We start from the raw sequence: 26,483 nt of genomic DNA, 5'->3' as shown, positions 1-26,483 counted from the left end.
GGTCCCAGGTAGAGAATACATACATACTAAAGCAAAGCAGCACACCAAAAAACAATATAGCACCAAAATATAATTCATCATAAAAATCACAAAACCCTTAAATAGAATCAGCAAAAAAAGAGAGGTTTACCCTCATTTTCATGTAACATGCATTACTCCAATAATAACTCTTGGTGGGTAACAACATCACTTGACACAATTACTTCAAAGCATTAAACAAATTATCAGTGTTCTAAAAAACAAAACAAAACTATGAAAACCCAAAGAAACTAGGAAGAAGAAAGAGCATTGAACCCCCGGGGGAGGGGCCATTCCATAGAGTTAGGACAACTACAGAGAAAGCCTGCCTCCACTTCTCTTACCTCTTGGAAGGGAAGTTACTTGGAGATCTCGAAGATTATTTTAAAAGGCAAGTGGACTCATACAAGCAGATGTTCAAAGATACACTGACCCCAGGCTTAGGAAGGGCTTCGAACGTAAGAACCAGCTCCTTTAACTGGGCCCAGATACTAACAGCCATCAGTATAATTGGTTCAGGACTGCTCCTATTGGTGCCCTTCAGTTATGTAGGCCACTGTGTTAAAAATACAGTGATACCTCGGGTTACAAACTTAATTCATTTCAGAACTCAGTTCTTAACCCGAAGCATTCTTAACCCGAGGCGCGCATTCCTTACACAGGCTCCCGCGGCCCCAGAAGCAGATTGCGTTCGTATCCGAGGCAAAGTTCGCAACCCGGGACACCTACTTCTGGGTCTGTGGAGTTTGTAACCCAAAGCGTTCGTAAGCAGGACTGTTCATAACCCGAGGTACCACTGTAGACCCAAGGGTTCTTCACAGCTGAACCTCCTATCACATTGTTCAGTGAAGCAACTGGGTAAGGTTTGCATTAAATCCACAAAGATCTGGGGAGTTAAAAACTGACTACAGGTCCCAAATGCTAGATACAGTATATGCTAGGTATGTCCCAAACTGTCCAGCAGCTCATACGTTCTTTACTCAAAAGCAGACAGAACAACATCTATGTTACGCATATTCTAAATCTTGGGTTTTTCATACCGTATTTTTTGGACCATAACACGCACCTAGTTTTTTGAGGAGGAAAACAAGAAAAAAAAATTCTGGTTTTCCTCCTCTAAAAGGCTGGGAGGGGGAGCCAAGGAGGCAGCGGGGGTTGATGGGGAAGAACAAGCAACATCCCTCCGCTGCTCCCCGCTTCTCGCTGAACGCGGCGGAGGCGGGGGGAGGCTGATATGGTATGTGAGGTGGGGCTTACCTGCCCCCCATATTTTATTCAAGTTGGAAGAGGGAGGGAGGGAGGGAAGGAAAGGGGTGAGAGAGAAAAAGAGAGACAAGGAAGGAAGGGGTGAAAAAAGAGAAAGAGAGAGGGGGGAAGAGAGAGGGAAGGAAGGAGGGATGGATGGAATAAGGGAAGGGGTGAGAGGGAGGGAGGGAGGGGTGAGAGGGAGGGAGGGAGGGGTGAGAGAGAGAGAGAAAGAAAGAGGGAAGGATGGATGGAAGCTGGGAGAGGGGCGGAAGGGGCTCCCTTCCGTCTCTCCTCTCACCTTGCTCGCTGTCGCGGAAGCAGCCCGAGAGCCGGTTTACCGCTGCTCGCGGCACGGGCTCTGGCTCTTTGTGGGGCTCTGGCTCTTTGTGGGGCTCTGGTTCTTGTACAGGCTCTGGCTCTTGTAGGGCTCTGGCTCTGGCATTCGCTCCATAACAAGCAGCAACTTTTTCCCCTTCCGTTTTAGGAGGGGGAAAGGGTGTGTTATGGTCCGAAAGATATGGTACATTCTCATGCAGTAGCTACACACACTGTATTAACGAAAGCATTAGAAGAGCACAACTAGCAAACTGTATTCTTTTAAGTCAACTTCCGCACAGTTTCAATATGCACTTGAAGCTTGTTCACTTTATCTTAGTCTTAACAAGTTGAACACTTCAAGCTTCATGAGACTCACTCTCATTTCTTCACTCTAATTTCCGCTTGCATACCTGTCAGTAAAACCACACACCCTGCTGGGAAGAAACCCTCTAAGTAAATGTTAAATGTGGTAGAAGCGTGTTGTTAGAATTACCACATTTTGCACTAGGAACCTGCTTTTAAATGTGGTATAGTTTAGTTATGCTACTTTGCAAATAAAATAACACCGCATTATAAAAATAAAATTATCTTGAAAATGCTGCTCATTATAGAAACATGATGAGGTTAAATAACAGTTTCTACCCATGGGGATTGGAATGCTAAAGTAGGGAATCAAGAGATAAAAGGAACAACTGGCAAGTTTGGCCTTGGAGTTCAAAATGAAGCAGGGCAAAGGCTAATAGAGTTCTGTCAAGAGAACAAGCTGGTCATCACAAACACTCTCTTCCAACAACACAAGAGAAGACTCTACACATGGATATCACCAAATGGGCAGCATCGAAATCAGATTGATTATATTCTCTGCAGCCAAAGATGGAGAAGCTCTATACAGTCAGCAAAAACAAGACCTGGAGCTGACTGTAACTCAGATCATCAGCTTCTTATAGCAAAATTCCAGCTTAAACTGAAGAAAGTAGGAAAAACCACTGGGCCAGTAAGATACAATCTGGATCAAATCCCTTATGAATACACAGTGGAAGTGAGGAACAGGTTTAAGGATTTAGATTTGGTGGACAGAGTGCCTGAAGAACTATGGATGGAGGCTCGTAACATTATACAGGAGGCAGCAACGAAAACCATCCCAAGGAAAAGGAAATGCAAGAAAGCAAAATGGCTGTCCAACGAGGCCTTACAAATAGCGGAGGAGAGGAGGCAAGCAAAATGCAAGGGAGATAGGGAAAGATACAGGAAACTGAATGCAGATTTCCAAAAAACAGCAAGGAGAGACAAGAGGGTCTTCTTAAATGAGCAATGCAAAGAAATAGAGGAAAACAATAGAATGGGGAAAACCAGAGATCTGTTCAAGAAAATTGGAGATAAGAAAGGAGCATTTCGTACAAAGATTACCATAATCAAGGACAAAAGTGGTAAGGACCTAACAGAAGCAGAAGACATCAAGAAGAGGTGGCAAGAATACACAGAGGAATTATACCAGAAAGATATGGAGGTCTCGTACACCCCAGGTAGTGTGGTTGCTGACCTTGAGCCAGACATCTTGGAGAGTGAAGTCAAATGGGCCTTAGAAAGCACTGCTAATAACAAGGCCAGTGGAAGTGATGATATTCCAGCTGAACTATTTAAAATTTTAAAAGATGATGCTGTTAAGGTGCTACACCCAATATGCCAGCAAGTTTGGAAAACTCAGCAATGGCCAGAGGATTGGAGAAGATCAGTCTACATCCCAATTCCAAAGAAGGGCAGTGCCAAAGAATGCTCCAACTACCGCACAATTGCGCTCATTTCACACGCTAGCAAGGTTATGCTTAAAATTCTACAAGGCAGACTTAGGCAGTATGTGGATCGAGAACTCCCAGAAGTGCAAGCTGGATATCGAAAGGGCAGAGGAACCAGAGACCAAATAGCAAACATGCGCTGGATTATGGAGAAAGCTAGAGAGTTCCAGAAAAACGTCTACTTCTGCTTCATTGACTATGCAAAAGCCTTTGACTGTGTCGACCACAGCAAACTATGGCAAGTTCTTAAAGAAATGGGAGTGCCTGATCACCTCATCTGTCTCCTGAGAAATCTCTATGTGGGACAAGAAGCTACAGTTAGAACTGGATATGGAACAACTGATTGGTTCAAAATTGGGAAAGGAGTACGACAAGGTTGTATATTGTCTCCCTGCTTATTTAACTTATATGCAGAATTCATCATGCGAAAGGCTGGACTAGATGAATCCCAAGCCGGAATTAAGATTGCCGGAAGAAATATCAACAACCTCAGATATGCAGATGACACAACCTTGATGGCAGAAAGTGAGGAGGAATTAAAGAACCTTTTAATGAGGGTGAAAGAGGAGAGCGCAAAATATGGTCTGAAGCTCAACATCAAAAAAACCAAGATCATGGCCACTGGTCCCATCACCTCCTGGCAAATAGAAGGGGAAGAAATGGAGGCAGTGAGAGATTTTACTTTCTTGGGCTCCTTGATCACTGCAGATGGTGACAGCAGTCACGAAATTAAAAGACGCCTGCTTCTTGGGAGAAAAGCAATGACAAACCTAGACAGCATCTTAAAAAGCAGAGACATCACCTTGCCGACAAAGGTCCGTATAGTTAAAGCTATGGTTTTCCCAGTAGTGATATATGGAAGTGAGAGCTGGACCATAAAGAAGGCTGATCGCCGAAGAATTGATGCTTTTGAATTATGGTGCTGGAGGAGACTCTTGAGAGTCCCATGGACTGCTAGAAGATCAAACCTATCCATTCTTAAGGAAATCAGCCCTGAGTGCTCCCTGGAAGGACAGATCGTGAAGCTGAGGCTCCAATACTTTGGCCACCTCATGAGAAGAGAAGAATCCTTGGAAAAGACCTTGATGCTGGGAAAGATGGAGGGCACAAGGAGAAGGGGACGACAGAGGACAAGATGGTTGGACAGTGTTCTCGAAGCTACGAACATGAGTTTGACCGAACTGCGGGAGGCAGTGCAAGACAGGAGTGCCTGGCGTGCTATGGTCCATGGGGTCACGAAGAGTCGGACACGACTAAACGACTAAACAACCCATGGGCCACGAGGCTGCTGAATGGAAGACAGCAACATTGCAGCTGACATTCGGGGTTGGTGGTAGTATGACAGCATCACAGAGTGATAAGGACTAAGAGATTGTGGGGGGGGGCGCTCGTTTAATCTCACTGTAAACAAGTGGTACAGTGACAATAAAGTATTTCTATTTTTTTCTATCATTATTAATATTCAGTGCTTTCTCAGTTTCAGAAATCATTTGCCCACATGCTATAAACAATATTCCATTCTGAAGGAGATCAGCCCTGAGTGCTCACTGGAAGGACAGATCGTGAAGCTGAGGCTCCAATACTTTGTGCACCTCATGAGAAGAGAAGAATCCTTGGAAAAGACCCTGATGTTGGGAAAGATTGAGGGCACTAGGAGAAGGGGACGACAGAGGACGAGTGGTTAGACAGTGTTCTCGAAGCTACCAACATGTGTTTGACCAAACTGCGGGAGGCAGTGGAAGACAGGAGTGCCTGGCGTGCTATGGTCCATGGGGTCACGAAGAGTCAGACACGACTAAACGACTAAACAACAACAACATAAACAATATGGGTGCATTCGTGTTTCCTTCATATATATGTGTGTGTAATTCATACTCAGAGTAGACCCACTGAAATCAATGCACTTAAGTCCATTAATTTTAATGCATCTACCGTGAGGATAGCTAGCAATGGTTATCACACAGGCCAAATTCTTCTTAAACTGACAGTTGGATTTGTTCACTGTATTATTTTTTTCGCATTTTCTGTTTTGAACCGCCCTGGGATGTTCAGATGAAGGGTAGTATACAAATTTAACAAATAATAATAATAATAATAATAATAATAATAATAATAATAATAATAGATAACTCTACATTCTAACATTTTGTGCTAGCTTCAAATGCTTTCAGTGGGTTAGCTTACCCTGACATGCCACATAATTATGGGTCTTCTGTTTTTATTCCAGTCTAATTTCTCACTTTCCTAACAAGTCACAGATTGGGAACCTGTGACCCCTCAGATGTTTATTTGTGTAATGATTTATGAACGCCACACATACTCCATCCCTGTTATACCGTAACTAGTACTGAAACAAGAAACATGGGCACACATCAGATTTCAGGGACAGCAAAAATCAAGATATATGGCCCAACCCATCCTAACCATGTTTACTTAGATCAGACATCCCCAAACTTCAGCCCTCCAGATGTTTTGGACTACAATTCCCATCATCCCTGACCACTGGTCCTCTTAGCTAGGGATCATGGGAGTTGTAGGCCAAAACATCTGGAGGGCCGCAGTTTGGGGATGCCTGACTTAGATGGTCTCATGGTTTCCACATAACTTAATTTCAAGTTGAGCATGCTTAGAGTCTGCAGGTTTAGTAAGAAATAGGGTTGCCATACATCCAGAATTTTCCAGACATACCCGGAATACTGCAGCCAAAAGCAGTGACAGGGCAGAAACCGGCTAAATGTCCAGGAAAATCCGGACATATGGCAACCGATGTCAGCAGTGCTGTTTTTGCAGATTTCCCTTTAAAATGTCCAATTTATTTTCAATTTTGCTAAAAAAAATCTCAACAACTTTTCTGTCCAGATGTTCACTTTCTGAAATATATAAGACATATCTTGCCAAATAAAAGTTTTAGCAGTATATAGAAATAAAATTAAAACAGAAACATAAAAAGACAGTGAACTGTTACATCTCCAAATAATGATTTTCAGCAGATTTTCTCCCCTTTGAAATGCAGTTATTCTGTGGCAAGATCCATAGTCCACTATGTCAGAAACTACATAGTCCACTACGTCAAAAACTGCATTTGATTAGCATTTGTACTCCCCGAGTAGTTTCTGAAATAGCATTAGTTAAAAAAAATTAATGGCACTGATTACACTTTTAGCCTGCCCTTCTATTGAAAAGTTCCAAGGATGTCTTCCATCTTGTCATTGACCAGGTCAAGACCTGCTTAGATTTAATAATGAACACTGTGTGTTAATGTGGGCAGTTGTTTAAAGAGCGGTGGTACAACTATGTCTTTATTAGCCCTTTCCTCCACCTTCCTAAGACAAGCACACTCAAGGAGGTTTACAAAACAAAGTAAATACACCCTAAGACAAATGAAAATATAGTCATAACCATAAAAATGCAAACACATAGCAGAAGAAGAAGCATAACTCATCTGAAAGCAACAAAAAAAAGTCTCCCTAAAACTGGTAAGAAGGCAGCAGACAGACAAGCTTGTTAGGAGTCATTCTGCAAAGAAACAGAAAAGATGGTTGTAACTTTAAGAACTGTTTCTGTAAGTTCTGGGTGTGAATTCTGAGCTGATTAGTTACAGCTGGTGATGTGTACAAAAGGAGGAGAAGCAGCAGTTTGAATTTGCCTCCAGAGAAAAAGCACCCACACACTTTATGTTTGCTTTTTTTTGTATAGCTAAAATAAATCCTTTACTTGAGTGTTTTATGCCAGTCTCGTTGTCTCGTGGTTCTGCCATCTGCCATCAGAGAAAACCTGCCTCCAATAAAGCTTCCCTTGGAAGATTGTTCTACATTTTGGGTGTCACAACTGAAAAGCCCCCTCCGACCACAAACCATAATTCATCAGCAAAGAGACAGGAAGGAGAGCCTCAGATGCCAAACACAAATCTTGGGCAGGTTCCTACTGGAAGTCACAGTTCCTGAAGTATCCTGGTTACGGCATTAAAGGCCAAGGCCAGAGGCCTTCTTTCATGTGCCCCTTCAGTGAGAGGCCCAGAGGGTGGTAACATGAGAACGAGCCTTTCCTGTGGTGGCTCCCCATTTGTAGAATTCTCTCCTTAGGGCGCCTTCATTACAGATCTTTAGGTACCAGGCAAAAACGTTTCTCTATAACCAGGCCTTTGGCTAAATGAACATTCTATGGTCTTTTAAATGTGGGGTTTAGGGGGGGCGGTATTGGTTTGTTTTTGTTTTATTATGATTTTTGTGTTCTCATTCTGTATTTTTATGTTGTGAACTGCCCTTCGATCTACAGAGTGGATATTTGTTGGTGGGTTGCTTCATCACATTGTGACTGTGGTATGGAAGGGCAGTTTGACTATATTTATCTGAATAATAAACTGACAAATATACTTCATACAGTAGAAAATACTTTCCATCCAAAAAATTCAAAACACTGGAAATCACAATTTTTACCCCAGCAGCTTTCATTGACTACAGTATATGATATTAATTCTTTGGTAAATGTTAGCAGTTACAGGTTATTGCCAATGAAGTTGCTCACAATTTTACACTGTTTTTAAAACAATTAAGGCTGAACGTTCATATTTATAGCTGTTTTACATTAGTTAAACACAATCAGCTCTAGTTAGCAAATTAGCATTCTAAAGGGTTCTAAACAAGTCTTCTGTTTCTGTAATGTGATTACTTACCTATTAACTTCATTTCAGTTGCCAAGCAACATAAAAGCTTTTATGCCACAATTACACTAGGATGAGTTAATGGCACAAAGATTAATCTCATTTTAATACAAAACTGTAATTCTTAACATGTGAACATTTGGGGGGGGGGAATAAAATCCAAGATGTACAGTTCAGGGCAAAGATGCTTTAATATACGTACATATTTAGAAGACAGATATGATATCTATTGAAAGATAAAAGAATAAAAAGGTACATAATTTGTTCCTATATTAAGTCCAAAGTTATATAACACAACCTATGTTGACTTATTTTTGCAATTTGTTAAGCGTCTGTATGAATGAAATTAAATTGCAGCTGTTTATTGGGAAACGGATACATTTTCACTCTTGCAAATACATTTAATTAATTATGTTCCTGTATTTACATGTTGAATAGTTAAAACAATAACAATTTATTAGGTAATCTGAAGTACTATGACAAAAGGTATAATGGTCTTGTTTATCCTTAAAGATAAAAGACCAAAGACCGTGTTTTTTTTTAAAATGTATTAAATTATTTAAGATGCATTTTGAAGTGAGAAATAAACCATGCTGATACTATATTTCAGGTCTCTGAAATCACAAGCAGCAAGTATAGACCCAGCCTGACCAGAAACCCTGCAGTTCTACCTGCAAAATAAAGGCCTAGGTCAATAATTCAAAATTACTTTTTTTGGCAGAGGAATGATGGTTGGAGCATGCAGTAGTGTTTTAAAAAGACCTGCCAGTTATGAATATATCTTGAAAATCTACCGGTAAAATGCAGCAAGAGACAGTGATTATGAATTTAAGAGGGGAACCCTAGCTGATAAGGTCTCTTGACCCCAATCATAAAGTGCCAAGAGTCAGAGAGTTATGGGTTTGGCAACAGGCTGAGGACTCTAGTCTGCCCCTTCTCTCTTTGACCTAACAAATCCCAAGCGTCCAAATAAAGTAACTCAAGAAACCTACAAAAAACATGCTGGTAGAGAACCAGCAGAGGTGAGGGGGCTTTCCAGCATTCTATGCAGAATGTCACAGGTACAATTATGTGCCCCTGTGCTTGAGCTCTTGGCCCTCAGGGAACATGTTTGGCTGGTCTGGAGAAATTCAGACAAGTAGGCAGACCAAGTGTTCAGGGGCATGGCAGAGGTGTCACCACTCCCAGGGTCCTAGTTCCTGTGCTGAAATAGAAAATGAGAGTCTTCGGGGGGAAGGGCATCACTCTAAGGAAGAAGGAAATGATGCCTTAGAAGGAACCTATTGGGGGGAGGGCAGAGAAGAACAGATGTCCTCCCATGCCAAGGGTACTACTCCAGAGTTTATGACAGGCCTACAAACCACATAGTGACTTGCTTGGTTGGTGTAAAGGTTGCAGATGTTGCATATCATCTAGCTATCCTAGCAGATAGGACTGAGGAGGAGTCCTGTGGTCATGGTGCACATTGGCTTGAGTGTAGACATGCAGTCCTGGAAGCAAAATGCAAGTAGAAAGATAGCGTTGGTAGGTTCAAGATAATTTCTTTGAAATGCTAACCTTTACATGAATGGGGCCTAGGCAGGCAAGGGTGAGAAGTCTCAATGCATGGAAAAGATGGTGGCATTGGGAGGTTGGGTTTGGAGGGCCTGTAGAAAAGGGACAGGGCTTCACTGTTGGAATTTAAAGGGGGGGAGGTGGCAGAGCAAGCTTATAAATTGATTGTTAAGCATAGCTGCAAAGTCTCCTGTATTCCCTGGGAAACCCCCGTTTTTTCCAGCCGTTCCCAGCTGGAAAAACGGATTTTTTTGTTTCCCCCCGGTTTTCTTACTGGCTGGGGGAGGCTCCTTCTGCGCATGTCTGGAGTCTCTGGACATGCGCAGAAGCAATTTCTGGCGTGGCGGCCATTTTGGAACTGGGCGGAGCATGCTCAGAAGCGACTTTTGGTGCTGCTCTGCCCAGTTCCAAAATATCGGCAGCGCAACTTCCGTCTGCCGATCCCTTATTTTTCTGGCAGGAACTTGGCAGGTATGTTGTTAAGGAAAAGCTGGTGTGAGGAGATGGGGAATATTCAGTATGGGATCAATCATCTCTCAGGGGCGTGAATGAAAATGTTTATGCTTTTCCAAATGGGAGAAGGGTACAACTAGGCAATGACAGTGCAGGAGGATGTAAACTGCCAAAATGAAAGGTGGTATACAAATTATTTTAACAACAATAATGATAGCAATTCAAAGAAGCTAAAGTGGAGGGAGGTAGAACACCCATGCCATGGACATTTGGAAAGAGACACTATGTAAAGATGCTTATATGCTAGAAGCCTCTGAGAAATATTGGGCAAGTTGGAATACCTGGTTTTAAAGCTCAGATCAGATATAGTGTCACAATGGAAACTTTGTGGAATGGACGTTAATGATAAGGCATTGTTATCTCTGAATCCAACTCTACTGAAAGGTCAGGGGTGGAGCACACTGGATGTGGTGTCTTTTTGTACATCAAAGAGGGCACAGAGTTCAACAATCTCAAAAAGGAAAAACACCTCCACAGAATCATTGGGGGTGGCACTAATGGGTCCCATGAGTAATTTAGTACTGGGAATGTACTGCCACATGCCTGGCCAAAATGCTCATCTTGAGATGTAGGATGAACACAGGTCACAGGGCAAAATGATGTAGTAATGAGTGACTTCAATTATCCTCATGCAGACTGGGTACATGCATGGCCCAGCCACAACAAAAAAGGTTGTGCTGGGCTTAATCTTCAGTGGTGCTGAGGACCTGGTGCAACATGTAACGTTGCTGAACTGATTGCTAGCACTATAGTCACCTCCCCAAAATTCAACATACATGCAAGTAGACAACTGTTAAGAAAATTCAACATGAACGTAATTCTAAAAAATGTGGGATTGGTAAAAAGGAAGTTGAAAGGGAAAATCAAATCTCTCCAGAATGCTTGTTGGTTATTCCAAATTACAACAATAACACAGATTAGGAAAGGTGCCAACAAGACCAAGAGAATGCCAGCATGGTTAATGACTAGAGTCAAGGAAGCAATTAGGGACAATGCAGCTTCCTTCAGAAAATGTATGTCTTGTCCAAATGAGAACAAAAGGGAACGCAAACTTTGGCAAAAGCAGTGCAAGCAGACAATAAGGAATGCAAACAAAAGAATTCAAGGAGCACATTATTTAAAACACGATGCCCAACAATAAGAAATTATTTAAATACATTAGAAACAAGAAACTAGCTAGAGAGGCAATTGTACTTTGGACAACAAAGACACCTCTGTGTGTGTTATATTCACACACAGGTGTCTTTGTCGTCTATGACCCACCTTACATAAAGACCACTCTACGCAGAGACATCCAGTCCCTTCTACCACCTGCCACATTAACTAAAGTTAACCTTGTAGGGAGCATAGCTGGTTTGCCTTCTGCCAAGTCCTTGCTCTATTTCAATTACATGGGTGTTGCTGAAAGACCCAGCAACCTTTCCCTAGCTACAAAAACTGTAGAGCAGCAGTGCCAAATAGGTATTGCCATGGAGACCTGAAGGACAATGCCCTGCTAAGAGAAGCGAAACTCATTAAAGAGCCATTTAAAAACATGTAACAGTAACCTACTGTTTTTTAGTTTTTATGTTATGAGAGACAAGCAATTTCTCCATTTAAAATGAAAATCTGAGATTCCTGTGTTTTCATCATGGTCTACATGTTAGACTCCCAGCTCAATCCCAACACAATAGTTAAAATTTAATACAATTGTCTTCACAAATCACGCTTGTACTATTTTCAAATTTGGCCAGCAAATGCAATACTGGGGGGGGGGGGAGTCCAAGAATTCCACTCCTGACAAAAACAAAAAATCCCTAGACAGAATTACTGTCAGGAAGAATAAGCTCAGGACTCATTTTAAGTGCCAAGACAAGATTTCCACAATATCTATCTACCTTATAGGCTTTGCATCTATAAAGCAGCCAAGTTTTGGTCTAAATGACAATGAGTTTGTATTTCAACTGGAAATCCTAAGCATTTGCCCTCCCGACCACAGTTCAAACCTTTTTATACTTCAACAAAATGAAATATTGTTATGCTTATAATTTGTGGAAAATCAACAAAGATTTCTATTAGAAAATGAAATGCAATTACAGATTTTTTAAATCAAAACCTTTTTATATTTTAGAGTTAAGGGTCTGAACTGCAAGAATTGAAAGTTACTGACACCAATAGAGCAACTACGGTACACTGACTACTGCTTTTATTAACTTAAGAGAACAGAATCTTTATTCCCTTCACTTCTGCTGATCTCCAACTAGGCTTGGGAGAATATGTCAATTTCAGTTTATTTCAGTTTCTCTTTTTTTCCCCAGTTCTCCACATTTCCACATAGGCTTGCAACTTTTTTTTAAGTCCTCATGAAAATCCATCAACATTTCAGTGCAAATTTATCCAAATTTTTCCTTAATAATTGCATGCAATTCTTCCAAATACGCACGTTTCTACAATGTCCCCAAATATAATGTATTATAATGTTGTTTTCACTAATATATGAATTTATATATGCTTTACCCTAGTATGTGCTTTCTTTGTACACATTACTTGGCGGATGAACCGAATTGCAAAATTCAAAGAAATGTGTTTTGGTTTGCATGTTGTTTCAAAAAGTGCAGATTTTAAAAGTTCATGTTTAAATGCAAACTGGATTGAATTTCTCCCCTATCACTATCTCCAATGCAATGTTTATACCTTCCTAAAATAAACGAGAAACTTCCTTAAAGCTGCTTATCTGGCTGTACCACCTTCAATTCATGATGTTTCAAAAGTGCTAGGAAGTCCCAAGAGAATTAACACAATGCACATTCTTAAAATAGCATTAAATCGTTCACTATCTATGGAACAGTGTTCTTAATTGTTATTTCAATTAAGAAATTTTGGTTTTCTGTAGTCCAGTCCCCAATACTCAAACTAAGTTGAACCTTGGAAAAGGTTATGTCTGCATATGACTATAATTTAGGCGAGACACCCACAGACTCCTGACAGCAAGAAGAAATGAAAATGCATCAAGTTTTAATAGCTTTAGTACAAAGAATTTGTAAAACCTGATTGCTGTTTCACTCAGAGCATTACTAGAACATTTTTAAAGCAGTTCCGTCCCACAGCCCATTTCTATTCACTTCTATGCACAGAAATACAACTTAGGCTGAAATTCCTAGCATGTTTGCTTGGAGAAAAGTTACACTGAACTCAATATAACCTACCTACTTCCATGTTCACATTAGCAGCTTGAAACACAGTTTCAAGTCGCATTTGCAGAGAGTTGTTCGCAGCAGAGAGGGGCGGAGATGTCTTCACCAGATACACATGGCCTTCTTGTTTCCTTGCCCCTGTAATTCCTGTCATTAGGCGTTTATGTGCTCTACCGCACCGGCGCAACAACTGTTAAGGATATGTTCACATTACCGGTTATGCAGCATCCAGTTCCCATACACATTGAAGCTGGTTTCAGAAACAATGCACTGAGCAGCAGTATTTATCAATAGGCTACAGGTTTGCTATGGGTTGTGGCTAACGTCTTGTGAATGTGGCTTCAAAAATTAGCGGATGGAAGCACACCAGATGTAGTAAGTGGTAATGTGAACATACTAAAGGCAAAGCCCTAAATGATATTTTGCATTTGATACATTTGATGCATTTGATACACGCTTTCAAGAAAGAGGTGAACAGGCTGTGTTATTGTGGACCAACAGTTTAGTTCTTCTAATTCATTTTATTTTTTTAAAAATAGGAATAATAGTACATTTGCTTAGTTAACTGTGAAAGCGTGAGTTTTTAGTGGATAAAGCTAGGGTCCCCAACACAGAGTACCTGAACCTTTTATTTTATTTTTATTTTTTAAGTGTGTGTGTGTGTGTGTGTTTTAATCCCTTAGGTAATGCTGTGTTGCTAAGTGAGGCATCTAGCCCCCACCCCACCCTCATATCTCCCTTTTCCCAGATTGCCTCTGGGTCCCATGTGGGTGTTCTGTCCACTTTATTTATTTGGCTGTTGGGGGAGGTTTTCATGATTTTTGGTTAGAGGTGGCTCTCCCAGAAGTTTTTTCTGTTATTGTTTTTTTTCAGAGGTGTGTGCTTGCCTTGTTTTTATTGGGGGGGGGGTTGGAGAAGGATAATTGCCTGTGGTGTTTTGTTTTGTTTTGTTTTGTTTTGGAGGTTGTGGGTGTTTTGCCTGTTGTGAGTGGAGGTGTCTAACCATTTCTGGTTTTTCTTCTGTGAAATGGGAATTTCGTGATTTTTAGATTTCCAAGCGTGTCCCCAGGCCCTAGAACATTGGAACCCAGAGGAATCAAGCATTTGCATTACATGAACTACATATGATACTATGGAAACCGAGAACAGGGTGCAAAAAAAAAATGATTAATGTAGGTTCCATAGCATGAGTTCTTCACCCAATATGCATTTTGCTTTGTAAATGCTTTGTCGAAACTAAATAATGTGCATGACTTTCCTCTAGAAGTGCTGAGAGGATTAGTCATTGTTTGGAGCATGATTCAGGAAGGTAGAGTGCTAAGTGCTAAGCCTATCCAGCTTCTCTAAATCATTTACTGGAAAGAAAGCTATCAATGTGTATTATGGCACATGCATATGAACAAAAATTCAAATGGCTTGGCCAGTCATTTGCACTTGATAAGCAGTGCATCATTTATTCCTTCCCTCCTACATATAGAGACAAAACACATTTTATTTACCTACAGCTGGAATAATGCACACCTTCAACTGTATGTTGATAACACTAAATCACAATCTATGCCAATTCATGCGGCATGAATGAACTGCTTGGTACAAATTCTTCAAAGCACAGCGTAAGAAAACATCAGAACTACAAATATAAACAATAATGTTGAAAATATCCCCACGCCACCCCACAAAAAAACTTATCAGAATTCTAGCATCTATCATTTAATGGCTTTTGTTCACGTGTATTTTATGAACATGAATGACAACAAAGCTAAGAAAGAAGCTGGTGAAAAATAGTAAATTTTTAAGCATCTAAGACTGCAATTTCTACCAAACTGCAGGAGGCAGTGGAAGACAGGAGTGCCTGGTGTGCTCTGGTCCATGGGGTCACGAAGAGTCGGACACGACTAAACGACTAAATAACAACAACAAAAGACTGCAATCCTAGGAACAGTTACTTGGGAGTAAGGCCCACTGAACTCAATAGGACTTAATTCTGAGTAAAAGTCATAGGATTCGGTTGCATGATTCTAAATTTGTTCAAAGGTATTCTGTCAGCAAAGGGGGGGGTGTCTGAATAATTCATATGCTAAGTAAAAGCTATACCACTGAGCTTTTTTACTTCATATCATTCTCTTTTAAAGAAAGCTATTATTTCCCTTTGGTGCTAAACAACAGTATTCCACCCCCCACCCCCCGGCCGCCGCGATTCATTTAGCTAAGATGAAGTTTTCCCAAAAGATAGCATGACAATACCCAGATTTTAACATTTCAACTGAGTTCTGCAACAGTATACACGCATTTCCATGTGTCTAATATTGATTCAGAAGGGTGGAGAGGGGGAGGGGATTTAATAATTCCACAAAGATTATAACTGCTGCACTTGTTCTTTCTGCAAGGACAGCACTTAGCACTGATAGGTAAACATTCTGGACACACACAGGGTGATACTCACATAACAACATATGCAGAGAGTCAAGTGTAAGAGCAGTGATGAATGTACTTACACCTGATTATATCTAAAACACCGCAAAACGAAGGACCCAAAATGCTATAGAACTACAGTCTGAAAAGAGTTAAAGACAGATCACTCAACTCACCGAAAGAATGAATACAAGTATCAATAAGGTCATCTAGGCTGGCTCCCTTGGCTAAGTGACCCAAAGACATTGTTATGTTGAATTCAGCAGTTCTGGCAAGATCTGAATGGGAGCAACAAATCTCCTCCAGCTCAACAGCTGCCTTTGGATCAATGCTGCATCCTTGTGAAGCTTTCCTAAAGGGGGAAAAAATAGAAGAATTGCATATGAGAGCACCAACACTTAAGTGAGAAATTTAACAACAGTCTCTACAGCAGGTTGGAAAAGAAGACGCTTGACTATTAAGCTCACAGGAATTGGGCTATTCAAACATTCCCCTCCCACCTAGAAAATGCATCAAATAAGGTTCCCTGTTTTGTAGAAGACATTCCCTTCTACAAATGTACTCATTGCTCCATGTATTCTAAGAGCCACATGTGGCTCACACAGCACACAGCACACAGACCTCTTCATTATTGTCATTTGATCCATTACTTTTTAAAAAGCATACATGAGAAACAGCAAACAAACTAACAACCACACCTTGCACCGTCAATTCAATTCATCCAAATAAAACAAGGCAGCAAAAAATACATCCCACTACAGTATATGGGAAAAAATTCAAATAAATGTCCAGCTTCTGTAAATGCAAGACTGCAGAATTCTGAGAAACTGCATGCTTATTTCTGTTGCAAACAAACAGACAGTTTGAGAAAATCCATAAAGTAACAAGCTCTGGTCCTCCGTCTAAGCTCTGGACACTAGGACTTCTCTGGCCGCCCCCACAACCACTTTTTGCAAGGACTAAAAAAGCAGCTCCTGAAACCCATAAGACTTCTACAGCCAATTTAGAAGCTAGTTGCCCAACAAGAGAAAAGCATTTTGAGAGATGGGTATCTGGAAGAGTGAGGAAGTAGAGACACGAGAGTGATGCTTGAACATTTTTACTGCCAGCAGCTTCAACCCTCCAATCTCCCTACCCACAAGATGCTTCCTCCTCTCCCCATTCTATGGGGTTCAAAACAAGTTTCCAGGTTATTTGGAATACACCCATTATTTTGATACATTTCATAGAGATCTGATCATTTCTGTCACATGGATCATATGCATCTCCCCTTAAAACTTAGAAAGGCATTGTAAATTAACTATACCCCAAACCTTCGTGACTCAACTGATGATGCCAATTTCTGCTTTGACTCCTTAAAGGTAAAGGGACCCCTGACCATTAGGTCCAGTTGTGACCGACTCTGGGGTTGCGGTGCTCATCTCGCGTTATTGGCCGAGGGAGCCGACGTACAGCTTCCAGGTCATGTGGCCAGCATGACAAAGCTGCTTCTGGCGAACCAGAGCAGAGCACAGAAATGCCGTTTACCTACCCGCTTGGAGTGGTACCTATTTATCTACTTGCACTTTGACGTGCTTTTGAACTGCTAGGTTGGCAGGAGCTAGGACCGAGCAACAGGAGCTCACCCCGTCACTGGGATTCGAACCACCGACCTTCTGATCAGCAAGCCTTAGGCTCTGTGGTTTAACCCCCTTAGCTATCAATTTTGCATCAGCTTACACCTTATCATTTTTTAAGATCTAGCTCATTGGTTTGGTATTCATCTAGCTCATTACTGTCCATAGTGATAGGCAGCAGCTCTCCAGGAGTTCAGATAGGGTCCTGCCCCAGCCGTGACCTAGCATGACCAAATTCAGCCTTGAGCTCTATAGTGAACTAAGATACAGTCCCTCATCTTCTCTCCAAATGAATGGCTGCCATTCACTTCTGTGGAAAATATGTAAAGCACACTACTTGGAAACACTGTTGCAGAGTGGGGCAAAATCTGTTCCCTTTTTGGAGAAGCACTCCAAAAGATTACTTTTGGATGTTTGTTTCTGAACTTTTAAAAATGTAGGGCCACCCCACATTTTAAAGAATGTTCTGCCAAAATGAACATCCATTTAGGTTTTTAAATATATACATATCTGTAGAGGCCTAAGACTGTTACAATTAGGACAGAGGATTCTTGGCACATACCCGTCAACTATCTGGGACATTCTGCTTTGCGAGAGCACAGTGGCCAAAATGTGCAAGATCATGGCCAGATGTGTGCCTTGCGTGAGATTGTGGAGCCCCAAATTGCAGCTTTCTGGGTGCTGTGCTCTTGCACAGGTCACATGACTTGCATTGGGAGGGAGTGTTGCCCAGAAGACACATAGCCCAGCTTTGCACTGGGACACGTTGGAGGGTATGGTGACACCATTCACATACCAAACACTACCACAGATATATCAACACTATCAAAAGTAGGGGATCCATGGCTTGGCTTTTGAAAAACAGGGGGTCCGCAATACTTAGGAACATCTGCCCTAAAGAACTGTCAGGTGAATATCATCTAGCACTGGTAATTTGCTGCTTGTTAGTTAGGAGTCAAACTGCATGTTCCTTTAAACACATCTTTGAATACTGTGGATTCCCATGGTGTTGTCATTTCCCCCCTTTTATTTTCAGCCAAAATCAGCTGCACAGGGTCCTAACCAATCAGGGCCACAGTGTAGTTAAAATGGGAATTAATCCCCACTAAATTTGTTATTTGCTAACATGAGCAATGCTGCACATCAGTGCTGCCCACCTTCATGTTCTCATCATGTTATGACGCCCAGGCAAAGTGGGAAGGAGGAAATTACATTTCTCTCATCCAAAGTTCCCGTTGGCAGTCCAAAGACAATTCCAGCTCAGGTTCCCCATCCCATTTCAGCCTCAGCAGCTGGGGAAAAAGCCAGCAAAAACTAGGCAAAGCATTTTCTGATTCACAGGCCAATGGAAATGATCCACCTTAGAACCATCTCAGTTACTGATTTCCAGAGAAGTAGCCATGTTGCAGGAAAAGAACAGTGTCTCGTGGCACCTTAAAGACTAAAAAATGTTTTGTGGCATAATATTTCATGGACCACCACCCGCCTCATCAGATATTTACTCACATCATATAACTGCAGTCCATCAGATATCGAGGCTATTATAAGCTCACTGGTGGGAAGGGGGGGAGTTCCTCCAACAGTCCCTTTCTGACGGTTTATCAGTCAAGTGCTAACAGCCCAAAGAACTAACCCAGCAAGACCCAACCAATTTCTAAATGAGTTTTGCATTAATTTTAGTTTTTCTTTTGATGCTGTTAGCCACTTTGAGTTACCACTGGCAGAAAAAGATGAGGTAAAATTGAATTAATATGCTGTCCTCCAAACACTGCCTCACATGGAGTTTCTGTCCTTACATCTTCAGAAATAAGATCAGTAGGAAATCTCTGCCCCGACTACATCCATTATTACCTTCAGAGAAACCCTGTGGTTTCTCTGTAAGTGCTCACATTTTGCATATATGAAAATGCCTTACAGCACTGTGATATTTGTTGCAGTACATTAATCCACACTGCACAAAAAACACCAGGCGACATCTAACCGTGAACTGCTAAAACATAACATACAAACAAACCCTTAATTACACAGTAAAAAGGTAAAGGGACCCCTGACCATTAGGTCCAGTCGTGACCGACTCTGGGGTTGCGCGCTCACCTCGCATTATTGGTCGAGGGAGCCGGCGTATAGCTTCCAGGTCATGTGGCCAGCATGACAAAGCCGTTTCTTGCAAACCAGAGCAGCACATGGAAACACTGTTTACCTTCCCGCTGTAGCGGTTCCTATTTATCTACTTGCATTTTGACGTGCTTTCGAACTGCTAGGTTGGCAGGAGCTGGGACCAAGCAACGGGAGCTCACCCCGTCACAGGGATTTGAACCGCCGACCTTCTGATCAGCAAGCCCTAGGCTCAGTGGTTTAACCACAGCGCCACCTGGGTCCCTAATTACACAGTACAGGGACCCAAACTAACCACAAGCTCCCTCTATCTGACAATAGAGGGAAGAGGCTGAAAGAAATTACATTGCAGTCAGACTTAAGTCACTTCAATTGTCCCTGGACATTAATTGCATAGGGTGAAAAAATAAAATTGACTAGGTCTGAATAAAGGGATTGTCTTCAGTAAATTATACCCAGTACATTGTACTGAATGCTATGAATCTTGGAAAGTTCCTGCCCTGGAGGAAGTCCTTGTGAGCATGCTCCAGCTTTAAAGCCACAACCAGCACAGTTGGGTTAAGGGACTGTCCTCTACCCTGACTTTTTACTGTACCTGAAGAGAACAGCTGACTCAAACAGACCTGCTTGAAACATCAAGCCTGACAAGTGGTTGAGACTTCCTGCTCACTAATCTGGAGGAAGTGTGTAACTGGGGCCTTGTAATCATGCCCTAGGCTGGAGTTTAAAGTCACAAGCACAGGAGAGACAAGGGTCTGTCAGTTTGACATGAGTAGTATGGACAGTCTCCCCTTTTCTGCCTCTGAATTAACCTGTGATGGGAGAGTAGGTTTGACAAGAGCGGGCTCTGGGATATGGTGACTCTTTTTATCCTGTACTATTATTGTATTAATTAGTTGTGACTCATTCTTCCCTTGGTTTCTGATAGTTCTAGGGTGGGTATATCTGAATCGTTTATTATATTGGCTGCTAGAGTGAAAAAATAAGTGTGTATTTTTTGCTAAAACAAAGGTTGCTGTATTCATGAATTTTGCACTGATAGTTAGTTGAACTGTTATTTTCTGAAATACTGAACTGAAGGTCTGTTTCAAGTTTCTTGTAGCATTTTATTGTTAGTTGGTGTTTCATGTTGTTTGCCTGTTGTGCTAGCATCTTTGAACTTCCTTTTGGAGAAAACAGCAGGGTCAAATGTATTATCATTCTATAAAGATCTGATTGGTGATCTATTTATTGAAGCAGCTTTCTGCAATATATTACACTGGGGCATCAGCAGCAATACTGTGCACATATCTGTATGTTTCATCAAACATACTTAATATTCATTCTGCCCTTCATAATGAGCTAATGGTCAGATTTTCCATGCTGCATACAGGTGACCACAAATCTGGAACCAAACTCCTGGCAAGCATGACTATCAGTCTTCCTAAAAATACTTAGCCTCTTTTAGCATCTCACAAAAAGGTCAGATAGTGTTAGATCCAGTGCTTTTTCTTTTTTTCTGAGAAAAAGGTGCCAGTACTCACCATGAAGTTGTTACAGTAAGTGCCATACTTTTAACATTCAAATAAATAAGGTGTCAGTACTGTGTACCCTTGAGTACCCTCTGAAAAAAAGCACTGACCATTTCCACACAGCACAAAATCATACCTTTCAGCCTTTCTGGTGCTATGTGTGCCACCTGTTAAGATTATTAATAGTGAGACAGAACCACAGAAATCAAATCTATATTTCATCAATGCAGGTCTCACGTTCGTATTACAGACAAATGCAGAAACACCACTAAAACTCAAGATATAATGCTAAACAGTGGACTAACATTACTAGCATGAGCTACAGGGAGCCTTTGGCTCACACTTCCGGAACAGCTGCAAGGAAGCAGTAGGAAGCTTTGGTTCATTCTTGTAATACCCAACTATGGTTTAATGTTATGTCTGAACACAGCCAAGGTGTGTAGATCCACCCTTAAGAGAGAGAGAGGGGTAAAGAACATGAAAGGATGGGTGTTTGTCCCCAGTATCTTACTTCTGTGTTATTCGGAAAGGGCTTGCCCATATTTTTTGTAACTCATTTTACTATACTACAAATTCCGTTTCAAAAATTATGTGGTCCTACAACAAATACAGGGATGTAGGTGGCGCTGTGGTCTAAACCACAGAGCCTAGGGCTCGCCGATCGGAAGGTTAGCAGTTTGAATCCCCGCGACGGGGTGAGCTCCCATTGTTCGCTCCCAGCTCCTGCCCACGAGCAGTTCGAAAGCACGTCAAGTGCAAGTAGATAAATAGGTACCGCTCCAGCAGGAAGGTAAACGGCGTTTCCGTGTGCTGCTCTGGTTTGCCAGAAGCGGCTTTGTCATGCTGGCCACATGACCTGGAAGCTGTACCTGGAAGCTCCCTTGGCCTATAGAGCGAGATGAGTGCTGCAACCCCAGAGTCGTCTGCGACTGGACCTAATGGTCAGGGATACCTTTACCTTTACAGCAAACAGCAGCAGCAAGCATTTTTTTAAAACAACAACAGGGGGTGTGTGGAAAAATTAGCTCAGTGTTTATTAAGAGGTTTTGGGGACCCTGCACAATTTGTGTGGCAGCAGGGAGCGATTTCTCCCTGTGTTCCTTGGGGGAAGGATTTGGGCTCTGAGACAGCTTGCCAATGTTGCTCCCCCCACCCCCTGCCCCGCCAAATCTGACTTCACAGCTATGCCCTGGGATTGCACTAGAAGACAAGGGGGAACTTCCTTGACTTCTTACCCCCATGCTCCCCACTAAGGAAACCACTGGGGGACAGATTGGTGCCACCTTGTTGGTTCCGCTGACATACTGAAATATTGTTCATGATGGAAAACCACTGTCATACGCTGCCCATGGTCAATACCTGTTTTGGGACGGAAGCACTTTGACTCTGCCCACCCAATATTTCCCAGCAAAAGTCAGCTACTCTTTACTACAGTATTGGTAAAGGTCAACACCTAAACTTTGGACCGCCGGCCCCCTGGACACCCAGAGCATAATCATGAGTGGGATCTAATTATATTAAAGCCTTACTTGTTGGTTCCATATTTATTAGTGAAAACGAAAGTGAGCCCTTGACTTAAGCCTCCTGATGCTCTGCTCATTTGGGCACACAGAAACAGCGGGGCACATTTTTTGGCTAGGTTAAAGGAGCAACCTTATACAGTACGTACAGAACCAGCTGGTCCTCCTCCTACTTTTCTAACTAAAGTGTGTGATTTTTTAATGCTTCCCTCAGCTCACTCACCGCCATCCATATAGAAACGTCCAGCTGCTTTGTGAAAGTGAAGAAATGTTTTTTTTCTTTTAACTCCATGCACCCCTCGCCCCCCCCCCCCAAGCTGAAAAAGACCGACGCTTCCCCGCCTTGCTTTGTTTCCCGCTGCCCACCGTGTGTATGGAAGAAGATGCCCGTCGGAAAAACAAAAGGAGGGAAGGCTGGACTCAGACGAGACGTGCGCCGGCCGCTGAGGGGAGAGAAGGAGGGAAGCAGCTCGGGGTATTCCTACCGGCACTTACAGGATCGGGCTTCTCCTGCTCTTGGCGGTCTCCATGTCTGCGCCGACCTCAGCCCTCCCGCTGGGTCGACTCGAGGCTCCCTCGGTGCGCCGCGCGCGCAGAGCTCAGCGACGACTGGCCGCGCGCGCATTGCTGCCCGTCTCCGCCGGCGCCCTCGTGCCGCCCAGGCTGGCGGGGAAGGTCGAACTTTTGCGCTCGCCCAGAAGCGGAGCCGAAGGGAGCCCGGAGCCGGAGGGGAAGGGAGGGGCGGGGCCGGGGCTAAGCAGAACTTCTCCCCCCTCCTTTCCTCCCTCCGGCTCGAGGAAGTAGTGCTCCGAGGCCACGGCGAGTCTTTGGAGGTGGTCATGCGCGCGCGAGGGTTGACTAGATCAGGGCTGCTCAAAGCAAGTTCTCTCAGTCTCCTCTCCCGCGAGGGATCTCCTTTCTGTGGCAGCCGTCGACTTCTAGCGGGACCGGCGCCTTTTATTTATATATGTATATATATTTGCTCATATAATGGGGAGACCCTTTCGAAAGCGGCGTCACGTGGCGGAGAGGGTCAGCAGAGAAAGCTCTCCCCCCGGGGGGGGGTGCGAGGGAGGGAGGTAGGGGAAGCTGCGCCGGTTGAATTTCTGCCTGTCGTATAGCGATTACCGAACCGTTTTGCTGGGAAGAATAGGCGCCTCGCGGAGCGGTCCTGACCTGTCCTACGTTTGCACTGGTTTCAGTGGGATTTAATAGAACTGCTGTCTCGCCGGGTCGTGCTCTTTGCTTAAGAGTAGCCTCACTGGCAGGCTCATACGTGAGATTTCCCCCAGGTAAAGGGTTTGGAAGATTGAAATCACATTTCTTTGCTCCAAAGGGCCGAGAGGGAGAGTCGCATCTTAGCTCTTTCTGTCTATATACTTGATATTGATCGTCAATAATAGTGTCATTGGCGGAGACGGGGAGATTGTCTGCATCCTTATGGGCATCGTTAGTGCCTTAAAAACCAATACAAAATGAGAGCTTTGTGGCTCCTTAAAGGCTAGCCAATTTATTGCACATTTTGGGGATTATAGTTTATTTCATCAGATGCATGAAGTGTTACCCTGAGTTGAAAGGTGTATGAGGTCAAAGGCAAAAAGTACAGTATGACAATTCTATGTAGTTGGAAATAAGGAAAAGAAATCACAACAGTGATGATTTTGTGATAACAGAATCATCCCAGTTTTGTCTTGTTAATTTAACTCAGTGGTTCCCAACTTTTTTAGGCTGCTGCCCCTTTGGTTCCATAAACTCATCCCCAGGGCATCCTGCCCTATAAAAAGCAATATTCAGAGTAGTAGTTTGCACAACCCACTTAGGAAGATAATAGCATAATAAAATTAAGAACAGTAACAATTAATTGCACATTGATTCAAAATCCAATTTAAACTATTTAGTTTAATTAACTCAACAAAACTGATGAATTTGGTCCAGTGATAAAAGCTTTTAAAAGTCTGACAGACATTTACACTTCCAGTGCCCCCCAGCCACCCCTTTGCCTCTTAGCAACCCCCCAGGTAATCCCACTGTACCCCCAGGGGGCAGTACCATCCACTTTGGGAACTACTGATTTAACCACTGGTTAACACAGCTAGTTCTGCCATCAAAGCTGTTATGAATAGTTAAGCACAGGCTAAACTTTTTGCTTTTCATTGCCATTTGACCCTCCATTATATCCCTGTATCTTTGTGTTGTGTACCTATCAACTGACAGTAAATACACCTGATCATAAAATAGTCTAACACCCTGCAATGCAGGAATATGCAGCTGTCCCTTATGGGGATCGAACCAGCAACCTTGGTTACAGGTAGGTAGCCGTGTTGGTCTGAGTCGAAACAAAATAAAAAAATTCAAAAACCATGGAGCCACCTGGAATGAACAAAGACATAGGATTCTTATCTCATTATACATGATCAAGCTTTCCTTAGCACCTCAGCCCTTGCTTCCCCCCCCCACAAGACCAATTGCAGTCATTAACAGTCGTTAACAGTCATCAACAGGTTTACCACTCCTATCAGCCCATCACCCATTCCCATCACCCCCACCCCCACCTTCTGAATATACATAAGGGTCTGGCTACTTCTGTTTCAGTGTATCTGACGAAGTGTGCATGCACACGAAAGCTCATACCAAAATAAAAACTTAGTTGGTCTTTAAGCAGCAACCTTGGTGTTATGAGACCACACTCTAACCAACAGAGCTATCCAGCTTCTGTTCCTGGTTTATTCTATTCCTCCATGAAATCTTGTGTTTCAATAAATCTTCATGGTTCCAAGAGACTCACTTGTGCTCATGGCTCTGCACTGGCCCTGTGCTTGTGCCAGGAAGAGTGAGGCTGAGAGGAAAAGCTGCAGTTCAATGGCAAAGCATATTTTTGCATTCAGGAAATTCCAGGCTCAGTCCCTGACATCTCCAGGTATAACAGGGAAGGCCAGTATGTGAAATCCAGTCAGACAACCTGTTTATCAATTTGTTCACAGAGAAATAGACAGCATTGGCTTTTTAAATGAGCTTTCATTATGATTTGGTTTGTGAAGCATGGACCACTTATAAATGCCATCTCCAACCCTTGAAAGATTCCACCAAGGGTTTCTCCCAAATTTTTTACACATCTCTTGGGAAGTTAGGCAAACTAATGCCAGTGTACTGGAAGAAGCAAAGATCACCAGTGTTGAAACAAAGATTCTTCAACATCAATTTTGTTGGACTGGTCATGTTGTGCGGATGGGCTGATTATCATCTTCCAAAGCAACTACTCTATTCTGAACTGTAAAATGGAAAGTGTAATGCTGGTGGTCAATAAAAGACTCTCAAGGCAAATCTTTTAAAATGTAGTATAAACACTGACAATTGGGAAACGCTGGCCTGCAGGTGCTTCAGTTGGAGAACAGCCTTTACCAAAGGTGTCATGAAACTGAAGATGCTTGAACTCAGGATTATAGAGAGAAATGAGCTAAGAGGAAGGAAGGATCTCACCGTGATCAACTCCCACCCAGAAACCCATGTCCCCACTGTGAAAGGATGTGTGGATCCAGAATTGGCCTCCACAGTCGCTTATGGACTTACTGTTAAGACCAGACAAAATAAAAAAATTCCTTCCAGCAGCACCTTAAGAGACCAACTAAGTTTGTCATAGGTATGAGCTTTCGTGTGCATGCACACTGCTGGAAGGAATTTTTTTATTTTGTTTCGACTACGTCAGACCAACACGGCTACCTACCGGTACCTGTTAAGACCAGGTTCATGGAAGACAATCTTACTCAGCTATGAGTGATTGCCAAAGAAGAAGAAGACATCCTGATTAGATTTCAGAGGGATTAGAAAATGTTGGCTATTTAATGATTTTGTGAGGTGGTTAGATGACATTAGATCAAAGCGAGTATTGCCGCGTGTTTTCTCCTGTTATCTTCATTGCATAAAGTCCTTTCTTTGGGGGAAGAGGGATTGTTGTGAATGACCCCCCCCCCATCAACTATAACTGTGCAACCTAAATTCTAATCCATGCTTCAGCGAAAGAGAGCAGCTCAAATC

At 42.5% G+C, this 26,483-nt stretch overlaps 1 protein-coding gene across 3 annotated transcripts in view; it reads right to left on the bottom strand.

Annotated features, from left to right (window-relative positions):
- Window positions 1-23,216, bottom strand: part of RASGRP1 (RAS guanyl releasing protein 1) — a 51,362-nt gene extending 28,146 nt beyond the window's left edge. The window contains exons 1-2 of one of the 3 annotated variants that reach the window (XM_088671214.1): window positions 22,937-23,216; window positions 15,866-16,041 (exon numbers count right to left, since the gene is read on the bottom strand). In XM_088671214.1, the coding sequence (XP_088527340.1) occupies window positions 15,866-16,041; window positions 22,937-23,076 (316 nt within the window). In that variant the 5' untranslated portion in view covers window positions 23,077-23,216. Of the gene's footprint in view, window positions 1-11,367; window positions 15,560-15,865; window positions 16,042-22,936 lie in introns of those variants that run through there. The other 2 variants (XM_088671217.1, XM_088671222.1) reach the window with 2 other exon arrangements.
- Window positions 23,217-26,483: the final 3,267 nt, after the last annotated feature.

Source organism: Zootoca vivipara, chromosome 1 (assembly GCF_965207765.1).
Source record: "Zootoca vivipara chromosome 1, rZooViv2.hap1.1, whole genome shotgun sequence".
NCBI classification, from domain to species: Eukaryota; Metazoa; Chordata; class Lepidosauria; order Squamata; family Lacertidae; genus Zootoca; species Zootoca vivipara.
This window is presented reverse-complemented; position numbering and strand designations above follow the sequence as displayed.